Source organism: Heliangelus exortis, chromosome 6, assembly GCF_036169615.1.
Source record: "Heliangelus exortis chromosome 6, bHelExo1.hap1, whole genome shotgun sequence".
NCBI classification, from domain to species: domain Eukaryota; kingdom Metazoa; phylum Chordata; class Aves; order Apodiformes; family Trochilidae; genus Heliangelus; species Heliangelus exortis.
In genome coordinates this window covers 38,293,705-38,321,556 of record NC_092427.1, presented here as the reverse complement: position 1 = coordinate 38,321,556, position 27,852 = coordinate 38,293,705, and the positions used below count along the sequence as shown (strand labels likewise).

Genomic DNA, 27,852 nt, shown 5'->3' with positions numbered 1-27,852 from the left:
TACATTGATCCTGTAGCTGGGAGCAGACGCAGGTAACAATCTCTGTAATTCCTTTATTTTCACTATGACTGTTACTTTTGTCTTCTTGGAAAAAAAAAAAAAAAAAAAAAAAAAAGTGCTACCAACACATAAAGAATGGTTGAAGTTACAGGGTTCCCCCACCCCGATCATCTTCCAGCAGAACCACCTACACAAAATTCCTTGTGAAACTGTCACCATTCAACCCTCCAAAACAGCTCTGCATGGTTTACCTTTTATTTTCACCCTGAGAAAGCAAATAGCTGTGTGTTCCAGACTCTTAGCTCTTCTAGGGAGACCAAGATGCTCAGTGGAAGTGCTGCTGTCCCTCTCTCAGCAAGCTGAGGTGTACCTGATCTGGGTTTTTGCTTTTTTCCCACACAGCCCCAAACCCTTGTAAGGGGAACGAAATCAGACAGCTGTACAGAACACACATTGCACCTTTATCTTAATTAAAATAGAGTTTATTAGCTTTTCTTTTAATACAAACATGAGAAAGGAAAACCACCTGAAGATGTAGCGTTATTTTCAAAATGTCACTGTAATCAATACCTGAAGCGCCAAGTTCCAGGGGCTGGGCAGGCAGGGGCTGGCACCCTGCCCCAGCAAATCCCTGGCAGGGAGTGCAGGGCCACGGGGGCAGCCCCCTCCCACAGGCACCCCCTGCCCCTCGGGGTCAGCTCTGGGGCCCTGGCAGGAGGAGGAAGTGCCCAAAGGTGCCCTGGGGAGGGAGAGCTGCTCCTAGGGCAAACTGCCTGGAATCCACTGGGGTCTGAGAAGGGAAGGTACTACAAAGACTTGTCACAGGAAGAGCCTAATAATACTTATCCTGTTTAGAGTTCAGGTTCAGAGCCTGAGAGTAAGCTCCCTTCCCAAGTCTCAGAAAGAGCACACCCCAGAGCCCTAGAGCAGTTGCACCAGATAAAATTCACTTTGCAAAAGCAACCAAAAAATAATAAAAAAGGGTTTTATAGAAAGCTTGTTTTTAATTCTCAATTGAATACAATATATTTTTTTCAATCTACCTTGTTGGGTAGTCCAGGAGTATCAAACTCTTTATTGTCTCATTATGAATGTAACTCCCTCCCAGGAACACACCCCCCAGGAGAGGCAGATGGATGCACAATGTCAGCTGTAGGAACTCCACTGGATATAGCACAAGATCTGCAGGAGAGCTCGGAGAAGCAGTGCTGCACACACGCCGTTCACCACTGGATTGCTACACTGCAACGTGGGGATGGTGATGATGTTTCCAGACCAACTTTCTCATTCAATGCCTCAGAAAAATACACAGATTGCATCTCTTCCAGAGCAATGTAAGTATTAGAAAATGAGAAGCACCATAATTCACAAGAAATGCAGCATGGACCCTACACATTTTAACAATACATGAAACCACATCTCTGCCCCAAGTCAAAACATTCAAAGTCTTTTGACAATCTCTGCTGGAGTGAGGTTGTGGGTGCAGAGCTGGAATTCCTTCCTGCTGGGCAGCTTCTTGGTTATGAACAGATCACCAATAATAGCAGCTTTTAGTAGCCAAACCAGGGAAAAGCTGTCAACACATCTATGCTACTGTTTTCAGCTCCAGGGTGGCTTTGTACTTTTAAGAGTCCCATGTTTTTGTTTTGTTTTAGTTAACACTGCATTGACCTGAAATAAAATGCAGCGAGACTCCGGGTGACAGGGAAGAGGAGGGGAGAACATTGTAGCTATAGTCATGTGGTTAGTGTTTGAATTCTAAAATTTAAAACTACTTATTAAAAACCTCAAGAGTTCACAGCTATAGGCCTACATAGTAAGCAAACATCTGTGGGAGAGAGAAGGAGAGAAGTTTGGTTTTGCACCTCTGGACACATCAGAAGGAGGAGAGAGTCGGTCTGACAGAGGTCTCGTCTTTTGCTCCTCAAGCTCTGGGCTCCCTGGCTCGTTGCCCCTCCTCTCCTCTTGCTGGAAGACACCATCACCACTGGCTGGTGGGATTCCTCCGGCTGCTGGGGATGCTGCTGGCTCACGGTGCTGCCCCTGGCTCTCTCCTCAGGAGAGGATGGCATTAGACCGCCGGATCCCAACTAAGTTATCAGCACTGAAGGATCTCCTCATGGCAGCTTTGGACAAGTCCTTGTATTTGTCCTCACACAGCCGGGAGATGGCCTGCAGACCACACAGACACAGAATTATGAGGCTGGGACCACAGAGCAGACACTCTGGAGCAGAGGCACTGCTCGTTTTTTTACCTAGAATGAGGGTAAGTAACAGCTGCTTTGGAGGGGAAATACTAAAGGGCTCTGTCCCCCTGCTAACAAAACCCCTGCCCATCAGGAGGTGAGGAGGTGAGTGGTTTCCACACCCAGCTATCTTCATTCCTTTACTGTCTCACTACCTATTAGAAAGCTGGGATCCATTTCAGCCGGGGGAGTTTGTGGAAATATGATCAAAACTGCACCTAGTGGGTAGGTCTGGTGCATGCAGCAAGACAAAATTTTCATTAGTAAGAAGCCTAATTATTTAAATCCCAGTAACACATGACTGTCCAGAAAACAGTGTGTCCTCTCCTGCAAGACCTATTTCTGATTGGAGCCTTCAGGCATTATCAGTGCAAATAAATAATACCTGTACTAAAAGGCTGAGCTGAAGATCAGTCCTGAACATTTACCTCCATTAATAATTTACCACCTGAGGGACTTTCAGAGTCCTGCCATCAGCTGCAAGCCCCAAGCCTACACCTTCCCTTTAAGGCAGCACCCATTCAGTACAGCCCAGTGTGCTGCAAGTTCAAAAGTTGAAAAGCACTCTGAGCATGAATAAGCTTCTAAATGTATTTTAAAATAATTATTTACATTTATTTCTGCCGACCTTCTGGAGGCATGCATTTGGCTCAGGAGGGGTATTCTTTGAGCTCCCAGTGCAAGACCAGGCAGACTCTGCATCCTGTTTCAGTGCTAGCACATCAATCTCTGCTGACATCCTTAGCCCCCGTCACCCGGGTGGTGTAAATCATGGAATACTAATTCAGTGCTTCACACAGGCTCCTACCAACTGCTGGTGGGCATCTAACCAAAAATTTTAGCAAATGGTTTAAATATTTATCCTGTTTTATAGCTGAAACCCAAAATGTCCTATATGTAGGTATCAGTAAGGGCCCTATGGCACATCACATACTGCTCTGGAGTTACTCTGGTTTTGAATACCAAGCCCCCAAAGAAAAAACAGAACAGGTTCACAATCTGTAAATCATCCACTTATGCCTGGGCACTGAGCAGTTCAGTAAACAATTTCCTGTGGAATATGAACTGCCCTCCAGCCACATTTACAATTAGTGACAGTGTTAGCTTAAAGTGCAAGTAACAAGGGTGAGGCAAAGCAGAAGAGCTGCATTGCTAACTTTAAATAGAGGAACTTGTGGGCAGATCATTCTTATCATTCCAAACGACCAGGAGGGAGCATGCTTATTCCCAAAGTTCAGCCATTTGTGGGACAAAATTTAAAAAATCCTGGCACTTGGCAGAATGATTGGGGTGGACAATAGAACAATATAACCAAGAATACCACAGTGCACCCCTCTCTGAGAGGGGCTGTGGGATCAGGGCACACAGGGGCTGCTGTAAGGCCTTTGTTGGAAGGTCAACAAAACAACATGCAGAGCCATCAATTAAACCTGGACAGATGAAAGGTTGCATTGATCTGACAAATTCTGTCCTGGGAACCCAGGTAATTTCAGTATTTTCAAAATGCCTTTTCAGAATGTCACAATGTCTCCAACAACTGGGAAGACTGACTCTACAAAAGTTAATTTTTAAAAATGAGCCTTCATAGCAAAAAAGGCTGTAGGGACTCACAGGCAGAAAGGGACAGTGATCTGTAGTTACACTCCTCTGGACATTCTGAAGGACCCCTAAGAAGCAGTTATTCCAGAAGTTTGTCTTAAAGCAGCTTTTTTTGTTGTTGTTGTTGAAAGGTGAGGTTTTAAGTTGTGAAAAAAAATGTGTTACTATTTCTGCAGCTGTCCCCAGACAAATGGTTTATTAAAGCCCTAGAGCAGTGAGAGTGCTCCCTCTCAACCTAAAAGCAGCTGTGCAGGGGGATGCAGTGGGAACCCCTCAGCTGGTAGGATTTAGAAGGGTCTGAGTGTGACTGTCTCTAGGTGCCTGGAACACAGGCTGTGACCAGGGAGGGACAGACAATCCATTACAGATGACACTAATCCTTTCAGTCCTAAGTAGCCTCGCTGAGCTACAGTTCCCAAAATAACATCCATTTTATGGGGCAGCCTGCTAGGCTTCTGTAGCCTCTGCCCCTTCCTTGCCTCGGAAGCTGAGCTGCCAGTTTCAGAAGGTGCTGAATGGAGTCAGAAAGGGGTTAACTGAGCCTGTAATGCACTCATCTAAAAGCTTTAGTTTTTCCAACTGCCGATTAACTCGATTAGCAACAGATGCTCTTCCTACAGGGACAGCATCCCCTGCTCAGCCCATTACCTCCAGTTTCTGTGCTCTCTCTTTACTGAGAGGCTCCAGCAGAAAGCTCAGGTTATTGTCATCTGCTAGGGAGCGAAGATCGAAGTAGTATTTGGCGTAAACACTGGCAGGAACATTGATATTAAACTGCAGCAGCTCTAGGAAGTGTCTTTCCATCTCGTTCCTAGGAGGTGGAAGGGACAAAAGACAAAGGGGGGGGAAAAAAAAAAAAAAAGAAGATTGTTTTAGCTGGCTGAAACCACTGGAGAGACCTCAGGCTTGTTTTGAAACCCAGCAACTTTGAAGCAGTCCTGGAGAGCTGTGCATGATGAGTTTCAAGAGATGGGTCACGGGGTGGTGCTGAAAGGCAGGGGCAGGTCTGGAGTGCAGCAGCGGTGCTGCCGGGCCGGTGCCTTCTGCCGAGTTCCATTAGTGCAGCTGGACAATTCATCTGCCACTCGCACTCCCAACGGCCCCACGCTACAGGCAGCAGATGAAAGGAGTGATGTATGCTGTTTATTAGCTCTGAAGAACTTGCAGACATTTTCGCCAGGCTGATAACAGGAAGGGGGGTTATTGAAGTAGAGGAGGACTAACAAAAGGAGTAGGCAGATCACCACGGCAACAAATGGATCTATGAAGAGCTGCTGCTATTATCTCACAGAAAAAAGCCTCTTGAAGCAACATGGATTCATCTCCAATAAATAAATAAATAAGAGGCATTAGGTGGGAGAAGGAATTTTCTCCTCAATAGCATTAGGCAGGATAACAAAGTACTGTGTCAAAGGGCTCTGTCCAGTTTTTACTCACTCGGCTACTTTCACTGGGAAAAAAAATATTTGGGGAGAGTGCCATGACATGAGAAAGGCTGCTCCAGCTACTGTACCATGGGCCAGCTACAGCAGAGGGGTTCTGCAAAGGAAAACCTAAAGGAAACTGCTGGTACCCAAACCATGCACCTCAGTCCCACACCAACTTGAGGACTTTTCCTACCTCTAGCTGGCTGGTTGCAGCAGATTTCAGCAGCTGTGAATACACCACGGAAGTTGCACAAATTCAGTGCTGCTTTTTGGGAGCTTTTAAAGTGGGTGTTTTACCTATTAGATGAGGGGGAAATCAATGAGGAAATGATCCAGGTTGTGTCCTGAGCTGGCGGGCAGGTCTCAGGATGAATAGCAGCTTTGTGCTTGCTGCTAGCACCGTGGACTCGAGTATCATTGAACTTAGTGCCAAAATTAATTTCCTGTTCATACGGTCATAAGCCTATAGACATGTAAATCAGATAATGTTTTGATGATCAGCTGATCAGAGCTTGATTTACTTTGTGAATAAATGCTCTTCACTGCCCCTTTTGTACTCGCTACACTAATACATTTTAATTGTGTAAAAACACAATTCTTCATTGGATTAACAAGTCTATTAACAGAGCTTTAAAAACGGGGAAAGGATAATGCCCCTGTTTTCTGTGCCTTACTTAGAAATATATGTAGCCAAAAGAATGAACAGCATGTGTCCCCTTACAAGCAATCATTGCAAGATTAGCAGCTGCACTGTTAATTTTTCAATGATTACGGCTTCACTCTCATCAAAGCAGGCAAGTTTTGACAAAGGATGATTTCCAAATATCAATTTAATTCCCTTTGATTTTTTCCCCCATTTGAAATACGTAAAACCAATCCAAATAACCAACCCCAAAAATGAAAAGAAAACCCCATCAAGTAAAACTCCACCTTTGCCTTGTTCAAATAAAAAAAAGGTGGGGTTTTTTGGCAGCACCACCAGCCATCTCCAATGCTAGAATGCAGTCGTGGCTGAAATCCTTTCCCTGTCCTTTTCCCCCAGTAATGCTTGCATTCAGAATACCCAATACTCACCAGCAAGTGACTGGTTTAAAAAGATACTGAAACTACTGAAGCTGACCAATGAACTAAAGTACCAACTATTAATTGAAAGCAGAATTACAAACTAAAAACTTAGTTTTGCTGAGTTTTTGAAGCAGTTTCCAAGGTCCTGATTACAGTGATGTTGTCCAACCCAGGAGCAGTGAACTCTGCCAAGCTGCAGCAGTGTGGCACCTGGGCAGAAAGTGTCTGCTCATGCCTTAATTCAAAGGCCTAAGTCCTTTCAAATGAGATGGGTTACAAAAAATCCCATCTTTAAATTGGAGGAAAAAAAATAAGCCTAAATTCAGTTTTATTTTCCCCAGTACCATCTTTGCTTTGAAAAAAAATCTAAGTACGGACAAGCTCAGGAGACACAGCATCAGCAGTAGAGAATAAACATCCTGCTCATTACAGATTATTTTCAGTGATATCAGTTTGATTTGTCTCAAATAGGGCAGGAAGAAGAGACATCAAAAAGAGCAAGATGTACACTCCAGCACTCCTAGCATGGCTGACCCCACTTCAGCCATCTCAGAGTTATTTGCAGCAGTGCTTCAAGTGTGTTCCTCAGCCAGATGAGCTCTCTGAGCCAGGCTGAGTGAAGATCACATTGTGTAAAATCACTAATTATGCTTTCCTGACAGCAGGGCAGAGCCCTGCCTTGGGAGACAAAGAACTCCAGGCAAGGGGCATGTCCACAACAAGGTACTGTGTTTGCTGTGTGTGACAAGAACTAACTTGAATCATGAAACATGTTCTGGTTTCTGCAGGTAACTCCCCTAGGTTTAGAAATGCTGCCCCCCACCTAAAAGCAAGGAAACTGGATACTTCTCCTTCTCAGGAGCCTCAGATGAATAAAAAAAATTAATTACTGTGTTTAAGACATCAGCTTTAGGCTGAATGCAGGGAGCTGAGGCAAGAACAGACACAGGGACCCCCCTGCTCCTGGGGTAAAGCTGAGCCTGGACACGGGCTGGACAACAGCACAGCAGTGGGACAGGACCCAGGAACACATACAGCATGTCAGGAAGTTTATTAAGGGCAGTAAATTCTCAGAAAGACTGAGAATTCTGCTCTCAGCACTGTAGGCAAGTCTAAGAACTCACCCACAGAGGCTGAGCTGCAGCTGGATACAGCACAATGCAAACAGAGACACAAATGACACCTTCCTGCCAGCACCAGCAGCAGTTAGGGGTTCAGACCTGATGATACCAAGGCCTTGGCTGGATACAAGAACAGACACATCAGTCTCAAGTTATGCCTTACCTGGCAGTTTTTCAAATTCTAGAACACAAAAGGCAAGGAACAAATCTTGTTCACTTTTTTTTTTTTTCCTCCCCCAGGAAGACTTCTGGTAAGACTGTGAGTTGGAGACTTTAGTTACAGCAATGCAAAAAATTAGTGGAAACAAGCAACCAATCTGGTGGTTCATCATCAGGAGAAAGAAGGTAAAGCTAACTTGGAAGGTACTCACTCAAGTAATTAGAAATATTAATACAATTCTGTCTCAAAGTAGGGTGATCTAAAGATTCCTAGGTTAAAAAAGGGCAGGAGGCTGGGCAGCAGATACAAGTTGTACACATGTGCCAAAGACAAACTTGCCATTACAAAAAACCCACCACAAAACCTTGCAACTTACATGTCCTCAACAGTTATGTCCTTCAGTATTTGGCAATAATCCACATTCCACACAGCCTGATCATCCCAGACTTTAGAAGCCAGCAGAATAGCTCCTAGGACTATCCTCTTCCAGTTACTAGGGCATATGTCAATCTCTGCATAGGTTAAAAGCCTTTCCAAATAAACCTATAACAAGAAAAATAAAAAATTTTAAAAAGCTTTGTGTGTGTAAATAAGACCTAGAGCCAAGTCCTGAGCACCAAGCATGCTAGTCCAGGACAACTGTTTTATCCCATTGCCACACAGTCAGTAGTTTACACTTTCAAACTTGAACAGAAATTGTTTTATATGTTCAGTTCCCTAAACTAATTCCAAGGGCCTAATGAAACCTCAGGTAAACTCGCTGGTGCAGGAAGCTGCTGCACAGGGCTGAGGGCAGGATCACTCTTTGTTACCAGGGTCTCCCCACACTTTCTTCTCACCCTTTGCTTGTAGTCTTCAAGTGGACTCAAGGTGTTCCTGTCATAACAGAGCCATCTAGCGGTAAAATCCACTTTATCAGAACATTCCTGTTTTCTGTCAGGTTCCTGGGGGTTAGCCATCACCATCTTCTATCAAAATTGCTCATATGTCTTAGGAGAAACAAAAACCTCCAACTAGCTTCAGAGTTCTTGTAGCTCTGTCGGTCTGGCTGCCCCTCTTAATTACTTGTTTCCTTATTAGAGAGCGTCCTCCAAGCTGTGCTTGTTTAACTGTCACACTGTCTTTTGGTGACAGTTCTGTTCTCCTTTCAGGCTGCTGCTCAGAAAGAAGCCACAATGAAGACTGCAGTGCAGTGTAAGAGGCTGACAGTGCAGCAGCTGCACAGGCTGTGGTTTTTCTTTCCTTTCCTACACACGTATGTACATGCATGCAGATGTCTGGGTGTGATTGGCATCAACATCAATTTTTAATACCCAGCTTGATTTCTGAAATCAAATATCAAACTGTAATGAGTTTTTTTTCTTACTATTGTTCTTAATTTCCAAATACCTCCATGTCACCTGGGGAAAAAAATTGTCACCTCTTTAGTTTAATTTTTAAAAGTGTGACAGAAAGGTGGCAATGACTGAAGGCCATAATAATGAGAAAGTTCATCTCCTGGAGTTCCTACAGGATGGATCCTCAGTCCCTTAGGGAGTGTTACTTGCATTATTCTGGTTAATAGGAACCTAAAACTCCCACTTCCCCTCACACAACTGAAATAAAAGATGTCTGTGTCTGATATTTCTATATCCCCCAACTGTTCTGCCTTGCTCAAGCTTCTCCAGCGTTATATATTATGACACAAACAATGTTTGATTGGACAAGACATTAAGCATTACATATTTATGTAAAGAAAGGTAAGTTCCTTTTTAGTGCCTGCTTACAACTCTAAAAACTCTTGTGTACAGGGTCCTCATTATTGACAAGGTTTCCTGAGATACTACATTTATTTACATGTAGTTTAGCCCCGTTCACTCATCGAGGGGATAAAAACATCTGCCAGAAGCTGCAGTTTGAGTCAGCAGGCATCTCTTACCAGTGTCACTATTGCACACTCAGCTGTCAGCTGTGCAGCACTGAACAGTGTCCGTACAAAGCGGTAGATGTGCTTGTGGTCAGGGTCGTGCTTGTAGTAGTCATCTGGGACTTCCTCCCGCTGAAACAGAGGCTCTGAGTTACTGACAATCTGGCTGGCTTCCTCCCGAGGTCACACAACAGGCACACCTGGGGGGCTTCTCACCCAGAACTGGTGATGCACCCCAAATTAGTGCACTGAACCTAGCGAGCAGCCGTGCAATATCGTATCTCAAACACACAATAGCTTGAGCTGATAACATACTGGGTGTGAACAGTTTTCATCTAATGGGAAAGAGCATGAGCTACCATCAGTGTTACAGGTGCTGACCATTACCCAGGGAACTCCTTTTAAAGACCAGGAGAGAATGGATCTTCTTTTTTTTTTTTTAAAAGAAAAGGTTTCTCTCCGCAAGACCCCTGGGAAGCACTTGCTCTTCAAAAGGCAAAATTAAGAGAGTTTGCAAGGTTCCCTTCCAGCTGAGGAAAAGCTGAAGAACACAGGTCAGTAATTCTGCCACAGGCAGAACAGCCATGGTGGGCACTCAAAACCTGTTCCTTCTGCTCTCAGAGTCAGCAGAGCCTGGATGTGGCCTCCTTGTGCCTGAACCTTTAGGGGACAAGGTGTTCTGAGAGTTCTTCCAGCTCATTGACCTTTCTGAAGGAGCTCCAGGTACCAGCACAAGCCCCATTGCCATAGAAACTGAGGGGCCACCTGTGCCTTTCCTCCAAGCATGACGGGCACCCTCACTTCACTGCTGTCCCTGTAGGGCAGGCACAGAGCAGACCTTTAGTGTTCCCTGAAGGCACAACCATTTTCCTCTGCTCATGCTCATTAAATAGCAGGTAGGCTACATGGAAAGATCCAAAGATGTCAGGTTGCTAAATAAAGAAAAGAAAATGTCTGATGAAGTGGAGTTAATCTTACAGAAATAATTGCCAATGTGAAACAACAGATTCAGGCAGTTAAAAGAGATTTGGACCAGACTTTTTTCTTGAAGTGCCACAGTACTCAAAAAAAATGTTCTGTATATATCTTCTCTTGAAGTTCAGTATTTTTATTAAGAGTTGTATTTAATCAAGTGTATAATTCCTAGCACAATGGGTCACATTTAGGGATAAAACTCTACAAACTTGAGACTCGTTTATTAAAAACTGTTTATTAACAAGGCAAATCTGTGAGAGATGAGGCTGTATTCACTCAGGTAGGTCCCAGAGCACCTGCACTCTGTTTTTTTATCTAAAGATACAATTTAAGCTCAATCTGCTTGGGACCTGGTGCCATTTTTTTATGACTTACACAATTACAGATAAAGATGTTGAAAAATAATTATACTGATTCACATTCAGGGGATCAAAATTCAACACTTACTGTGAGAGGATGAGATTTTTCATCAAAAATATCCAATGATCTGTCAGAATCTCTAGAAAGCAAAAATCTCTGCTTTAGCAACACGGTAATGCTATGTTCCACTAAAAAAAGAGGATAAAGGGAGATACTTTATAGTTCAACTTTTCCTGCAATATGGTATGGTATTGTATTTTTACAAAGCATTTAATGATGAGAACTTACAACTGAGCATTTAAGAAGCTAAACAATTAACAGCTATCCATGTTCTTGTCATGCTCAGTACAGTTCTCCCTTAAAATGTGAAACTGTCTCATTAATAGCATTTATTTCAAAAAGGCAGCTATAATTTTGCAGCACAAGCTGTATCTGACTATGAAGGGGTTATCTGTACAATCAATCTGTACCTCTGTACAGATTGGAAAAGCCAAACCAAGTTCCAAGGCTGGTTTGTGGTGAGTGTATCCTCACTCTCTTTTTATGCTTCCTGCCACTGGATGGGTGAGTTACTGACCTCTCCCTGTCAGCACAAGAGGAGGGAAAAGGAGGCAGCAAAAAAACCAAACCTTCACTCACCTGTTCTTTATATGGTAGAATATTGCTAATGTTACACTAAAAAAGAGAAAGAAAAACAAAGATTTAACAAAGCAGAGTCTGTGCACCCCACTGCACCACCCAAGCTGCTGTCCAGAACCCAGAATGTCTTTGCTTCCACACAGGTGCTCCAGTACTCTGTGTTTCTGGTGCTGACCTGCCTGGACACACACTGGCCAACTCACATTTCCCTGCCAAGCTGCTTCTGTATTCATTGTGCAGATCTGGGTGCCACAAAATAAATATACCCCATTTTAAACACACACTTTCACTGCCTGCTTAGGTGACACATTGAAAATGTGGACTGCTCACAACTGAAATATAATATAAGTTCTACTTGATGTTACATACAGTGTCAGGAGGATTCTGCTGGGGGTTTTACTCTGGCTGCCTAATTTAGGACCCGCTTCAAACAGAGAATAATGAAAGTAATATGCCAGCAATTATTAATAAAGATAATATGCCATGACAATCTAAGCTGGGGAAGAGACCAGCTCTCAGCCTGCTGAGTCAATAAGGCACCAGATTTCATACTGACTTTCTTTCCTGGCAGTGACAACAGGCACACTGCCATCACAGGAATCTGTCACAGGGAGGCTCTGAGCTCTTGCCAGTTGTACACCATTTCAAAATGGCACAAGCCATCATCCTTTAGGGTTTTTTTCTCCAGGAAAGGAGAAGTGACATGCTAGATCCCTCTGCTTGAAACCAAATTTGAAAGTGACAAATCAGCTTAGACATTTCCAAATGAAATTAAGTGTTAAGCCAATAAAACCTTCTGGGCCTTTGCCTTCCTTTCCCTTCAAGCACAGTAAAACTCCTCTCAGTTCTCAGCTCTGAGCACCAGGTCTCAGAGTTCTCAGTCTGTGCACAAGAGGTCTGTCCCTGTGGTACCCAGCTGAACAGCCATTTTGCTGGAGAACCAAGAGAAGTAGTTCTCAAACTCACCTACCCAAAAAAACCAATACATGAAGAAAAAGTAGAAAGGCTAAACCAAGCCCCAAAGCCAGTATCGTACTGTTAGCCACAACTAGAGGGCAGACTGACACCACTGGCACACAGCAGAGTCCAACAAATTTTCCCTGCTACTCCATACAAAATCCATTTACAGGTTTCCCAGACCGAGTGTTTCTGGACTTGTCTTTCAGTGCCAGGATTTGAGCTCCTTTCTCCAGCACACTGTTAAACCCAAGATGCTGACACACTGGTGCAGTGGTAACTGCTTTGAGACCTTGGCTGTGTGACTGGAAGCAAGCTGGCTTCACCTCTCACCATTTCCTCTACACCCTTCCTTGGCACCCCGAACAAGCAGTGCTCTGCTCCTAGCCCAGCCTGTAACTGCCTTTGGAACAGACAAGAGCACCACAGCCCAAATAAACCTTGCACTGGCACTGCTGCTCAGCTCCCTGCTGGTGCAAACTGGTTCTTACCACTTTATTGTGCTTCTGAGGTTCGGCTGACTGACGGTGCTGTCGTCTATAAATATTGTGGAGCATGAGCTGTATTTTTTCGTAAGCTGCCCAGGAGAAACCTGAGGGGGGGAAAAGAAAAGAAAAAGAACAGAAATGCATTCAGGCAGAGGGATTCCATGAGCTTTGGGTCACCATGCAGACTTCCCTGAGCATTTCTAGGGAATGCCTCACACTAGAGCTAGGACGTCAGAACTGAGGGAGGAGTTTTAATCAAGCAATTCAAGATTCATTAGGATTTGCCAGAATCCTCTTAAATGCCTTGTCTAAAAAGTTGAAAGTCTTCCATATGAAAATGTTGGCACCCTTCACAACTCAATGGATGCTTGGGAATATATCCCATTCCAGCTGAAGTTTGCCAGCAAAACCAATCCAATCACACTTCCCTTGCTGCTGGCAGACTATGGCTGAACTGTAATTGAAAAAGAAAGAGACGAAAAAAGAACCACCCCCATAATTATACTGAATACAAAAGGCTTCATAATGGGATACATTTCTTACAGCAAGTCCTGCAGTGATGCTCAAACAGCAAGTCGTTTAAGACTTGTCATCTCAGCTGAGAAATTAATACAGTTTTACTTCTGTATAAAAAACAACAATGTAGGCAGTTTGATTTTATTTTCTCCTTTACTGTTCTGAAATGCTCAAGAGTGACAGAGCAAAAAAAAAAAATCCATTTTTATTCTATTCTTTTGACATCAGCCATTCTATGCTCTGGGCATGTTTGTTGTTAAAGCCAGGCAAAGATAAAACTATCCTGCTAAGGAGGATTTTGAATCTGTGTTGGACTGGATGCCTACAGCAGCTGTGTCTTGAGTCTGTCTTTGCCACAGCACACTGATATCACTTCTGTAGCACACTAAGAATATATCATACTTACATGATTGATGTGGTTACTCTTCCTCTTCTCTCGCACTAGAAAGAGGAAGAAAAATTGTGAACCAAAAGGCTTTTGAAATACAACCCCAATTTACATTCAGTAAAGTCATTCTATTAACTTAAGTCTTCTGAAATATGTAAATTAAAAGTTTCAAGTTTGACTTTAGCTGTCTGAAAAAGTATATTGATAAAAAATGCTGAGTTTTGTCAAGCTAATAAACTGCTCCCAGCTAACCATATGTACACTGAGGAACTGCTTCTGCCCACTGCACTAAGGGAAAGCATCTCAGCTTTGGAAAACTGCAACACCCAACAGCAACCATCACTCTGATCCTGCCCAAGGCACAGCAGGAGGAAGGAAGGTGCCCAGCATTAGACACGTGTTCTCTCTCCTCCTGCCAGGCAGCAGAAGGTAAAAGGTATTTATTTCACTGTGCAGAAGATGCTGGCACAAGGATGCCAATTTACCCTGTAACTGCAGCCATGTTATTGGATCATTTTAAGCTGTCAGCTTTTCAAAAAGCCTGTAAGGTGTAACTTCTGCTGTAACAGCAGCACTAGGACAGAGCTGTTAAAGCACAGCTCAACACGTGTGACCAGCCCAGACAGCTCTACAGGGTTTAGGTTTAGGACACATTCTCTTACATAATTAGGAAAATCAACAACTGGAAGAGACATCCTTTTTTTTTTTTTTTTTTTTTTTTTTTTTTGTCTAAATCAGAACTTGTACTCCTGATAATATCTCAATGAGAAAGAATTTATGTATTAATTCTACAAGAGATTAACTACAGAAAAACTACAATGAAATTAGAAAAGAGATTACTGTGCCTGACTTGTCTGTAAAAATACCCTGTAAAAACCAATTCACTCAATTAATACAAACTTAGGAGAATAGTGTAGTAGTTATCACCTCCCCAGCAGACCATTTTTCTAGATGAACACATGCAGATATACACTTCAGTACCCTGCAGTTGAGGAGTGCTGAATCCTGTTCCAGGCTCTCTGCTGACGGGCTGCCCACTGAAGCTGCACAGCTGAACTGTGTCACCTTGCTAATTACAGCTTCAGGAGCACTCCCTTAGGAGGCATTTGAAATGTGTGGGTCAGATCCTTTCTTTGAGGACTGACCTCAGAGGCAGGGAGGGAAGAGGCCAACATTTCTCCACTGCTCACACATCACCTGAGCTTGCCAGGTTGATACAGCTGATGATTTCACCACTGCAACTGTCAGAATAATTCTGCTTCTCTGTGGCAACGCTATGCCAAGGCACAAAACACTGCAACTTTTCACCAACACATCTAATCTCAAGTGCAACACTGCCTTAGAAAAAACAGTGCTTCAAACAAGAGCCAACTATCAAAGGAACAGAAGCATTTTTAAAGGAATATCTTAAATTCCTTTTTTGTTGCAATGTTGCAACTTTAAAATTTACTGTTGGCAGGATTCTTCTTTATTTGTGCAATATGGAAATGCTTCTATTTCTTAACAGCATTTGGGAATGCACAAGCTGTAGTAATTGTTCAAAATTAACTTTATTAAGTAAACAAGGGATCTGCAAAGAAACTGAAAGCCCAATCCCTTCATGCAATTAAAACTGGGATTTGAGAATAATTACACTACTGAAACTATTCAAATAGTTTAAAACAACACACTCAAAAGCAACTGGTTTAGACTGATGGCTTAAGCCTATTACTCCTTACAGAAAACTGTCCTCTTTTTAGTATTACTTAAAGCATTTTTTAAAACAGTCCTTAGTCATAAAAAAAAAAACCAACCCACCCCTCACTGCTTGAAGCTCAAATAACACAGTGCAGGAAGCCTTGCTCCTGCAGACTGAGAGGATCCAGACTGAAATTTCCTGATACTTAAGTGCTTAGAAGAACATTATTAAGTGCTAAAGCAGCCCATGAACACATTTCTGTGTAAACTCACAAATTATTAATCCCTACGTTTTCACAGAATTAAAGCAACGCAAGTGTTCCCAAGCTGTGTAATTAAAACAGGCAGCTATTCTTCCAGTTTTCTTCCCGCCTTTTTTTAAATTGGAAAACACTTACCATCTGTTTGAGACTTGCTCAGGAAAATTGTGCTTGCTCTGGGATGATCAGATGGATTAGATTCCAAGGCTAGATCTGAAACAGAAAGGAAAAAAACCAAAGAGACTTTTAGCAGAAGGTGATGATTCCCAACCAGCCTTAAAATGCTGAAGCACAGTGATGGAGACAAGATCAGAAACATGCAGAACAGGCTCTCCACAGCAAAGCCTCACTTTAGCCAAGATAACTACAAATGTTGTATTTTCCTCTCTGAAAAAGAGCCTGAGCCTAATAAGTAACTGTTCCAGTGCTGATAAATATCAAAACATGGCTCTGACACCATTCCGCTCTTTTGGAATTTCAAGTAAACCCCTGTACAGCTAATGTGTAATTACTGAAGAACAAATTGATTGCTTTTATCCCTTGTCACAATAAAGCAGTGATGACATCAGCTGAGGATATGTGACTCAGATGAAGATGGGAGTGATCCCAGAGAACTCAGAACTCTGGTTTAACAGTACCAAAGCACACACACACGCACGCACACGCACGTGCGTGCGCACACACACACACGCACAAACACACAAACACACACACGCACGCGCACACACACACGCACAAACACGCACACACACACATGCACGCGCACACACACGCGCACACACGCGCACACACGCGCACACACGCGCACACACGCGCAGTGCCTCGGTGGGGGAAGCCTGGAGGAGGTGAATCACTGCAGCCAAGCCTCAGCACAGCCCCAGCCACTCCACATCCCCCCACCAGGGGACACACACACGCTGCTTTCCAAGGACTTGGTGTACACTGACCTTACCCCTGCACTACTGCTCCCAGATGCACAACGCTGATTTTGAGTCTCTGCTTCAAAGTCAGATTTTTGTTTTCAGATGCCTGAATTTAACAATGCAGTTAAAACGTAAGAAGTCCCGGTTCAGAAGGCCTACAACAGCATTTGCCTTACAGCTCATACCTGAGGTATTGCTAATGCACACTACATTCTCTGAAAAAAAATTAAAATAAAATCCAGCATACCATACCATACCATACCATACCATACCATACCATACCATACATCTTAACATCTCAGTAAAACAGAATAACTGTTCTTTAAAACTTGCCCACAATGTAAAGTTTCTAGCACTAAATGAGCAAAATCATGCTTAGGATCCAGTGGAGAAACCAACTCTAGTTTCCTATGCTAGCACTTAAAAATCAAACCTTGACCCAGACCAAGGAATTCATTAATAGTGGCAAATATTAACCGACTTTTTAGATTTGATAAAGGAGCAATTTGGAAGTAGAAGCATTTGCCAAGTATGACCAACAGGCAGAAGTCTGCAATACAGAGACTGAAAATAGAGATGCTCCTCAGCAGGTTAGGATGCAAACACAGAGCAAACAACCAAAGGAATACAGACTCCAGTTCCTCAGCAGTGCTGCCAGACAGAGGATGCTTCCTGAGGAGTCAGGGTACCAGCACCCACAGCACACATTACACAGCCCCAGTTATGGTCACTCATCAAGTCCAAGACACACAAGAAGTGTGTGAGACCAACTGCAACTTCCCAGCTCCTTATCCCACAGTAGTGGGGCTTTAGCAGAAGCAATCCATCTGCTCTGCTCTTGCCAGAGACCGCAAAGAAAAGATGCATGGAGTAGCAGACTGCCTCCCTGTAGCTTTCCCTTCTAAGTAGCCAGAGAACTTTAACCTTCCTGTCTCTGCTGTTCTCTCTGGACAATGCTATTTAACGAGCAATGTAAAAATAAACCATATGATTTGCTCTTCCTAAACTGCCAGAGCTGTTCATGAAATAGCAAAAAGGAACAGCCATACAGGTGATGAAGGAAGCATAAGGCAAGAGGCAGATAAGGATGTGAGAAGAGGCAAAATGCAACAGGAAACACAGCAAAAGAAAAGCCAGAGGAAGGGATCAATCTGTCTGTAGTTAAAACTCACAATCTAAGTAACTCTTAATATTTCATCCTGGCAGCACTCATGTATCCAAACTCAAGACAGCTAACCCAGAAAATAAGAGTAGGTCTTTATTAGGAGCTGTTAGGAAGATGTGTAATAAAAAGCTCAAGCACCACAGAAAGTTAACAAACGGAAAGCAGCAAGGTGTGCCACAGGATGAACAGAAACAATAGAAATTAAAACATGCAGAAACAGGAATGAGAGAAACAACAGGATGGTACAGAATGCAAGAAAACAACTCCAAAATGTTTTTTGTCCTAGAGGCTGTCAGCTCAATATACACCAAGGCACGTTTTCTATCAGACCCTCACACTTAACAACAGGGCAGTGAGAAGGGAAGAGTCCCACCAGAAATGAGGGCCACGTGGGAGCTGCACAGACACCCTCCCAGAACCGTGTATTAAAAATCCCCCACATTTATCTGCATCTCCCGGTGCCATCTGAGGAACTGTGGTACCACGGCGTTTGTCAGACCCACCCGGTCTCACAGAGAAGCCTGAACTTGCCCCTCTCTCTCCCCTCTCTGCAGGCAATCCCAGCTCCCTGAGCTGGGCACAGCACACAGCTCCTCCCCACACCGCAGCTCACATTACTTTTATAAACCCCTAGCTCGAGATCTTCTGTCCTTTCCTCAACACCAAATGGGCACAAAGGCTGCTTTTGCTCATCCACGCCACAGAAAGTGGGTGTGAGTTTTAGGAATTTATAATGCTGGCCACTTACCTACTGCTGTACACACCTCCTGCTCTGACTTCTAACTAGTGAGAACATTTTACACACTGCAGCATGCTCCGTGTATCTCTCCTAAATCAAGCTGACAAAGATGTCACTGTTACCAAGCAGCACTCCTCTATTTCACTATTTCAGAACACAATTGCATTTCCTGTAAAAGTTTTATGCCCATCCTCTGCTTTACTAGACAGCAGAACATTTTGGTATAAGATGTATTTAAAACATTAAATCATTACATCACCTCTTTGCCGTAAATTGAATTTCTTCCCTTGCTCAGTGGGTTAATTAGCTTTGATTCATGTTTGAGCTTCCCTTATATTTCATTATCTTACAGTGTGAAATATGTGAGATACTTAACACTCCCAAGAATTAAAAATTCAAACAAATTAGACTGGCAGATTTGCCAAGGCATTTCAGAGAGTCTTACTCCTAACAACAGCTTAATAGAAATGATTTGTCTTTTAAATTACGTTACTCTCTCTTTATTCCCAAGAATGCCAGTTCTGGTTTATGAAGTGTTTACTCCACACCAGCCACACTGAAAGCACCACAGCACCCACAGGTTGTCTTCCATTTGCCTTCTCCAGTCGTGCCCCCAAACAAACACAGGCTTGTCTGTCCTTTAAACCCTACCTGGGTGGCTCCTTCCCCAGATCTGGACAGAATGAAAGCACTTGGACCTCCTGATTATCCATCTCCAACACCACACACCTCTCTTCCATAACAGGATGGACTCAAAAGATACAAACCTCACTCTGTTTTCATAACTAATACAAGCAAATGTGAACACAGAAAGGCCTGGATCTCTTGTGTAACAAAGTGCTTTTAAACCCAAGCAGTTCTCAAAAAAAAGGAACTCTTATTTTGAGGGAGAATCTTGGTGAGAATAATCTTAACCAATGCTTGCATGTGCAGAGGTCCCTTGAAAACACTGACTCCCCGGAGGAAATCAGCACTTTATTTAAAAAGGAAAACAACTAAACCCAGCCCACACAGCTGGCCTTTGTGCACAGAAAGATTCACTGAGGCTGGAAGGGACCTCCTGAGATCACCCAACTCCAATCCCCTCTCCAGCAGGGTCAGGGACAACAGTCTGTCCAGGACTCTGTCAGTCAGGTTTTTAATACCTCCACGGTGATCCCACAACACCTTTGGTCAGCCTGAGCAGTGTCTGACCACCCTCATTGTTAAATTAGTATTTCTAAAGATTGTGACTTCACACAACAGGCAAGAAGGATGTTGTAAAGCTATTCACCTTATGGCACTACTGCAAGAACAGCAGGATCACTACAAACACCCAGCACATATCTAAGTGCACTGTAACGTTTTAGAAGGCTCTAGAAATTGCCTCAATACACAAGCTCTCTTCATTAAGCATGAATTATTTTCTCTTTTACACTACACTCCTAGTGGAGTGGGTTCAACAAGAAACTGACCCAGTAAGCATTTGAATTCAGAAAGCAAGCACAAACCATCTACTAACTCCTGTGTGCTAGATGGGCTTCAAGTTATCTATCAACTTCCAACAGTTCGTTACAGAAGTTTCTGTACTGCATCTACTGTAGGATCATTTAAAAAGGATGGAGAACTGGTTCCATGATGTCCACTTTTTATTCACCACACAGACCTTCTTCACATGTGACACAGCTCACTACCATGAGAAGCAAAAGCAGAACTGCACAGCTGTCATTTTTCAACTGAGAAGCCAAAATAACAATTTCTAGCTGTACCCATGAAAGACCAGCCAGATTTCACACTCCTGGGTCCATGCTGATAACTACAAGTGTAAGGGAAGCTTTCCTAGAACAACCCTTCTCATGCTTTGCCCCACTCCTCTGGAGACCTGGCTCAGAAATCAAAGCAGGGGAGCAGCAGAAACTCCAGTCTCTCCTGGTATCTGCAGGTAGCCAAAATAAGACTACTTAGGCACTTTGTGCCACCTAACTTAGGAGAGGTGTATGTTAAGCTTTCTCCTCTTCCAACTGCTCACACTGATGCAAACTTCAAACCAAGTTCAGGCTTTTGTGAACATGAACAGCTTCATCAAGATTTGTGCCATTTTTAGGCACAAGCTCAAACACAGTCACTCTTTACAGTTACTTACTGGATTCTCAGCTTACCTGCAGCATGTTCTATAAAAATAAAGGAACTATCTGCATAACAAAACCAGTCCCACAGTTTTACTGAAAAGCTTTTTCTCATGTCTTTGAAAGAAACTGGCATCCAACAGTTTATTATCAGAGTCTGACTGACATGTTTGGTGACAAACCGGTGTTACTTTTCACACTGGAAAAACAACAACTGCGTTTGATTACTGCAATGACTCAAGACACTTCCAGAACTCAAAGAGAAGCAAAGCACTTCTGTGAACACAAAGCCCATCAAACAATGCACAATATTACCCGCTTTTGTGGGATTTTGTGTAAACTGCTGAGGTAACCCTGATATTTGTATCACCAGCAAGCATCATCTTCAGTTGTATTCATCTGGCTTTACGGCACATTTAAATAAATTACACCAAGCTTTTTAAGACAGTTGCAAATGTTTGTCTCCAAGTGGAAACATTCAGAGTTTTCTTCTGTAAACATGAACTTCGAGTGAGTGAATTAAGTGTGAGAATTCAAACTCTAGCTGCAATAAATAACAAAACAAATAGATTTTAAAATCTCAAAATGAGTTTGTTGGCTACAGATCCAAAGTCTGGGTTCTTAATGTTTGGTAGCATTTTCCTCCTGCCTCCCACAGTAACTTCATCCTTCCTATATATGGAGCAAACATTGTCAGAAACCTGAATTTACTGCATAATGTGGATCTGGGAGGAGTAGGTTTTTGTGTTTTGTTGGCTCACACCAGAATTCATTCCCCTGTTAGTCAGCTTTTCAGTATGACCTCACCACAATGATGTCACTTGAGAGAAGATACTTCCAGCCACAAAACTTCTGCTAGGCTACATCTATCCTGACAGGAGGGAAAAAAGCAACCCTCCCAGAGAAAGCCAGAAGGGAAAAGGATCCTAGAGGTAAGTCACATGAAAATCACAGTACAACAAACAAAGCTGTGAGAGTCCAGCTGTTAACTTAAAGCTGCTAAGTCCCACTAAACCATGTCCCTAAGCACCACATCTCCTTGTCTCCAAATACCTCCAGGGCTGGTGACTCAACCACCTCCCTGGACAGCCTGAGTCAATGCTTCGAACTTTCTTTCAATATTGCCCATTTTATGGAAATCTCTGTTTTAGTAGCTGGTAAACTGGAAGCTTTAAGAAACACCATATCAAGCCAACCAGTTTCCCTAAATATGAGCTGCATGTATCTATGTTCCATATCAATTATTCTTAAAAACTCAAGTTTGACAAGAACTTGATCACTGTGGAAGTCTCCAAGATTTAGTGAAAAGACAAATGGGTAAATGATTCCTTAAAGCATAACAAGAGAAATACAGATACTGTACTATAGTCCCCACATTTGTAGAGCAATATCATAATTTCTGATCAACTTAGCAATCCAGTCATTTCCACACTTTACAGATCATTTCATAAAGGCCATGACATGAGGCATCTTATGCCAACACCACAGGAGGTGTTTGAGGCTTGTAGAGTCAATTCTTTCACATTTGCCAAGATCCCATACCATTTGTAACTGCTATAAATACTTCTGTAATCAATTCCTAGACAGACCTAGGAAAGAGATACTGAAAGTTCTGGAGAAAGAAGAGTGTAAGTTAGGTAAAAACCTCAGTGAGTACAAGTTAAAAAGGAGAGGGAACACCAGAAGAGGGACAGGAGCATCCACTGATCTCCTCCCATACCTTCCTGTCTGCCAATGCAGCTACAGATCTTCAAATAGAGAGGTATAAAATCCAAAACAAGACTGTTAAATTCTTCCTGAGTGAAAACTACTGGCATTGAAAAGCTGACTTCTTGCAACAGTGCTGCATTTTTTGTTTGTTTTGTTTTTCTGATTAACTTACTAACATTTTAGCCAGTATTTTTAAAAAACAGGCAAAAAAACCCTCCACCCACATTCTTGAAGCAAGCTGACGTTATGTAAGAGAGCAGAACCAGCAGTATTTAGGCCTTCTGGAGGGAGGTTTATAGAGAAGCTGCTGGTGAAATCAGATCCCAGACAATCAATAAATTCCCTTATCTGTTCATCTTCAGCACTGCTCAGGAGCTTGCCCCTTTCAGCATGGCACAGCCTCCTGAGAGCCAGGGGGCTGCTGAAAAAAGAAATCTAGGCTCAGGGGTGCCTGAAGAGTTATTCTAGGCACCAGACTGTCTGAGTCTGCTCAGGTGCATCTCACTGACTTCATTCTCTTCTTGATTCTCCTCTTCCAAGTGCCCTTCCATTTGTTTTCCCACCTAACCTCTGTGTGATGCCTGCACCCCTCTGCTCAGAACTGCTGAACTCGGTAAGCAGCAGTGGTGAAGGGATGTGACCTTTGAAACTACAAGTGAGAAAACTTGGCCAAGAAACACCTTGTTCTGGTTTTATCCAAAAGAATTCATGAAAAGTTAGAGCTATGTTTAAACACGGGGATCTGGCAGGAAAGTGTCAGCCCTAAGAAATTCTCCCCGAAGTAACCACAAAAAGTATGACAGGAAGTAAAGCCCAAAATAAAGAGTAGCAGACACTCATTTAGAGGGGGGTGAGAACCAACCACAACAACAAGAAAAGCAAGAACCCCAGTAATCAGCAAAGCCAAAATGAACACTAAGATCAAAGAGCTGCCATTGCCAGGACTAGAGGAAGGCTTTTTTGGTTAATTCAAACTGCTTCAGCATGTCCCTTGCCATGGTGAAAGCAGAAACACCGAATGCTCAGCTGAACACAGCAAGCAGCTTCAGGTTCAGGTTAGCTTTTTGGTGTTGATCACTAGCAGCACACATAGACCTATTTGGAAGCAGCCACCTTTCCAAGGTCACGTTTATTCACGTTTGCTTACTACAACGTGGCCGAGCAGCTCAAAGCACAAGTGCAGGCTTACTTCTCATTCTGAACAACCATGCACTGACCAGGCTCTGGCTCAGGCTCTGGAGAACTCTAAACCACAAAGTCACCACTGAAATTCTCTCTCAGTGTACCTGACAGTCCCTTCCCTCTGGAACTAACTTTTGTTGAAACACTACACTTTCAGCTTCACAGCACAATTTATCTCCATCCCACTTACCACTCCTTTTTTGTCTAACATGAATACCACTTCAGAACCTCTCCATTTTAAGAAAGTGAGGCTGTTCTTGTTTCATTCTGATCTGATACAGACAATCTAAGCAGTGCTAAGTGGAAAGCAGTGCCTGTTAAGCAGCGTGCTGGACAGGCTACACAACAATCCCATTTAAGAGCACAGATGTGTGAGGAGGACCACGGCCTGCTTGCTACAAAAGACAAGACAAAGCAACAAAAACAAAAAAGTCCAAAGCTCGCTCGGTAACTTCTGCATTCCCAGTGCAAAGCATCACAAGAGCAAAAGTATTCCAACAGACTCAAGAACAACAAACAACTTCAAGACAGAAATTCAAGGAATGAAGCATCTCCATCGCTTTCTGATATATTTAGCTGTGTTCTTAGAAACTCCTAGAACCCAGCAGCATGGAACAAAAATAGCCAAGATGAGCTTGACTTTTTTCCCCGGCAGCTCTCTCTCCCTGGCAGAGTATTTAAGAAAAGGCCAGTTGCTAGGTTCCCAGCCTTCAGTTATTGACAAACCTGGCATCTTGGCCAACCTGTAACAATATACATCAAGAAGTTATGGAAATAATCTTTTCCCTCAAATGAAACCAGGGCACTTGAGCAGCAACCAATGCTCTGTAGTGGCCAATGACACAGAAACATACGGGCTGCTTGCATGGTTTGGGAGTGCTGACAGACACTTACACACTGGAGTTAAGAGGGATAAGCACAGCTATCTGCTATGTGTGCAAGTGCTGCCTGTACAAATTTATGATTTTCAGACAAGGTCACAAATGAAACAGGTAGCAGTACCACTTCAAACCTCAGTCTAACCTCTGTTTCATAACACTCAATTTCAACCTTCACAAATCCTATCTTATGTTTTGAACTATTTCAATCCTACCCAGGTAGCACTTTACAAGACTCAAAAATGAACACAAGAAGTTTTGCTTCAAATGTTGACCACCCAGAACTGTGTTTTCACAAAGATAACAAACTTTGATACTTCCTGCAGCCCTAAACAGTTGTATCAACCAGAAAACCATAGATAAATAGCACCTATAGCAGGGCTCCTTCTGAGGCTAGGCAATGGTGAACCACACACCACTGTAAAAGGATCTTTAAAATCATCCAAAACATACACTATTTACACATCTCTTATCTTAGGACTACCTCCTACCTCAAGACTAAAGCTTTCATAGCCAAAAAAAAGTAAAGTTTGTGACAGACACCTACTGTCTTGATGCATATGCTTTTATTCATGTCTACAAGCTCAAAAAATTAAATAATTTTCTGCTTCAAGGCCAGTTTTGACATCAGGATGATTCCACAACTAAGCTCAGTTACCTAGCACTGCAGACATGATCACATACTACAAAGAAGAAACACAACTCTTATTCTGGAACGGATTTACTTAGTTTAGGCATTTTTGCTTGGCTTACTAGAACCTTTGGAGAGTTTGACTCTTCTTCCCTAAAAAAAATAATGGACGAGTTGAGATTTCTGTAATCTTCTCACAAAGATAAAGTTTTATTTCTCCTGGGTGGCAAACATAATTTCTTCTACGTTGCACAGCTGTCTCAAAGGAGCTCCAAGGGGCTGGCTGCTCCCTAACAACTGCACCACACGGTGCTGTGCAGAGCTATGCAAGTTTAGTCATCCCATTTCTGAAGGTTTCCTCACGCTCCTCTGTGTGAGCCAGTTTCTGATAGCCAAAATACACTAGTTAAGTTCTAGACAAGTATGTAGGGCCAGGGATAATTGTTACTGTATGTGAAAGATGACAGAAAGGCTATCTTTTTCAACTGACTGTATTTTACACAGGTGTGGTTATAATTACCAAAAGGAATCGCCAGGTGCTTGTTAATTAAGCCGAGTTTTAACTATCCTGAGCAGTGATCCCGTGCTACGTGCTCTCCGTACCACCGGAGCAGGCAGACAGACAGACAGACAGGAACACCCCGAACCTGTTACACGTTGTCTGGGTAACTCAGGCACAAGCCCGCAAGCCCTCCCCAGGCATGTCCGTGAAGGAGATGCACTGCAGAGCACGTCTGCGTCTCCACACCGCTCGGGGTAGAAGGGGAAGGCAAACAGCCGCTCTCCTAGGAGCTCCCGTACCCAGAGCTACAGGCGGAACAGCCTCGGGGAAGTGACTCTGTAACCGAGCAGTCTGCACAGCCAGATTACCAGTGACCCCCAGCCAGCCACAATGATGTCATAGGCACACAATCTTTGCAATTCTTAACTCCCTTATTCCCCAAACACCCTCTTCCTTCCTCTTGTTCAACACGGGCTGGGAAGGCAACAGCTTTCGCGAACTGCCTCAACATTCCCACTGCGGCTGCACCAACAGCCAGCCAAGACTTCCAGCGCCGGGGCTCCCACACCCTCCTCGAGGGAACCTTAAGTTTCCTCGCCTTTCCTGGGGCTCCCAACCCCGCCGGCTCCCCGGCGCTGACCGAGCCGCGGCCGCCGCGGGGATCTTTGCTTAGGGCGGCGGCAGGCCGGACACCCTCCCCCTCCCCGGGGCCGGCCGGGCCGCCCGCTCGCCCCGCCGCAGGGACAAAGGGGGAGGCCGGGGGGTGGGTGGGAAGCGCCTCAGCCCGGGTTGCCGGTCCCCCAGGGCCCGTCGAGGCGGAGACAGCGACGCGTTGCCCGGTGCCCCCCGCCGGCCCCGCCGCTCACCATCCGGGAACTCCCGGTCGCTGATGTGCTGGAGGTGCGGGCCGCCGCCGCTGGGATCCGAGTCCCCCGACTCGGCCTCCGCCGATCCCGAGCCTCCTGCTCCTCCTCCTCCCGCCGCTCCGCCGCCCGCCGCCGCCGCCGCCTGGTACACGTCCGCCCAGCGATCGGGCCCCGGCGCTGCCCCGCCGCCGCCTCCGCGGGCCCGGCTGAGCTTGGGGCTGGCGTCCGGGGATACGCAGCAGGTGACGGTGTTGCCCATGGAGCTCGGAGCTCCCCCGCCGGGCCCCGGCTACGCGGCTCCCGGCTGGGGCGGGGGCAAGGGGGGCGGAGGGGAGGGGGGGGAGCCGCGGCGCCGGGCTGCGGGCGGTCGGGGCGGTCGGGGCGGGGCGGCGGGCGGGGCTCTCCCCTCAGCCCCTCACTCAGCGCCTCAGCTCCGCCGCCTCCGCGCCGCCCCAACCGACGCCCGCGTGAGCCCCCCCCGCCGCCTCCCGCGCGCGGCGACCAACGGACCTGGCGCGAGCGGCCACCTTCCCGCGGGCCGCGGGGCGGGGGGGAGGGGGAGGGGAGAGGGAGGAGGGGAGGGGGCGAGGGGGCGAGGGGGGGAGGGGCAAAGGCCCGGCCACGCCTCTCTCCCGCCCAATCGCCGCCCGCCGGGGCGCCGCGTGACGCCGCTCCGCCAATGGGCGCGGGGCTGGGGGTCACGCGGCAGCCGCCTCGCCCTTCTTTTCCCCCCCCCCCCCCCCCCACCCCCACCTCCCTCCCTCCCCTCCCCGGCGGGTGCACGCGCCGGGCCCCGCCCGCCGGCCCGCACGTGCCGCAGGGGCTGAGGAGCCGCGGAGCCACGGGAACGGAGGAACCCCACACACACCCCTCCGTCCCCCCCCACACCCCTCCATCCCCCCCCCACACCCCCCCATCCCCCGCGCTGGGGGTGCTCAGCCTGGAGAAGGCTGCAATGGGGAGACCTCAGAGCGCCTCACAGTGCCTGGCGGGCCCCGGGAAAGCTGCGGAGGGACTCGGTGCAGCGGCAGAACGCGGGGCGATGGATTTAGAACAGTGGAGACTGAGAGAGGGGGAAGGAACGCTGCTCCGAGAGGGTGCTGAGCCCCTGTGCCAGGTTTCCCAGAGAAACTGGCTGCCCCATCCCTGGCAGTGTCTCAGCCCAGGTTGGATGGGGCTTGGAGCACCCTGGGCTGTGGGAGGTGTCCCTGATCATTCAGGGGGTTGAACCGGAGGATCTTCCCACCCAAACCGTTCTGTGATTCTATGAATAACATGAACCGTGTCCTGCCTGCTTGCCCCGCAGTGTTTGCACACACCAGCCCAGAGGCTTGGGAAGGGCTGCAGAAAGCCTCAGCGCTGCCTGT

At 45.2% G+C, this 27,852-nt stretch overlaps 1 protein-coding gene across 1 annotated transcript; it reads right to left on the bottom strand.

Annotated features, from left to right (window-relative positions):
* Positions 1-460: 460 nt before the first annotated feature.
* On the bottom strand, positions 461-27,040 carry CCNYL1 (cyclin Y like 1). The gene is made up of 10 exons (XM_071747970.1): positions 26,486-27,040; positions 15,923-15,997; positions 13,866-13,900; positions 12,947-13,047; positions 11,499-11,534; positions 10,947-10,998; positions 9,537-9,656; positions 7,995-8,161; positions 4,494-4,656; positions 461-2,172 (listed from the first exon to the last, which is right to left on the bottom strand). Exons 1-10 carry the CDS (start codon positions 26,742-26,744, stop codon positions 2,056-2,058), a joined length of 1,125 nt encoding a protein of 374 aa, XP_071604071.1. The 5' UTR covers positions 26,745-27,040; the 3' UTR covers positions 461-2,055.
* Between the last annotated feature and the right edge of the window lie 812 nt (positions 27,041-27,852).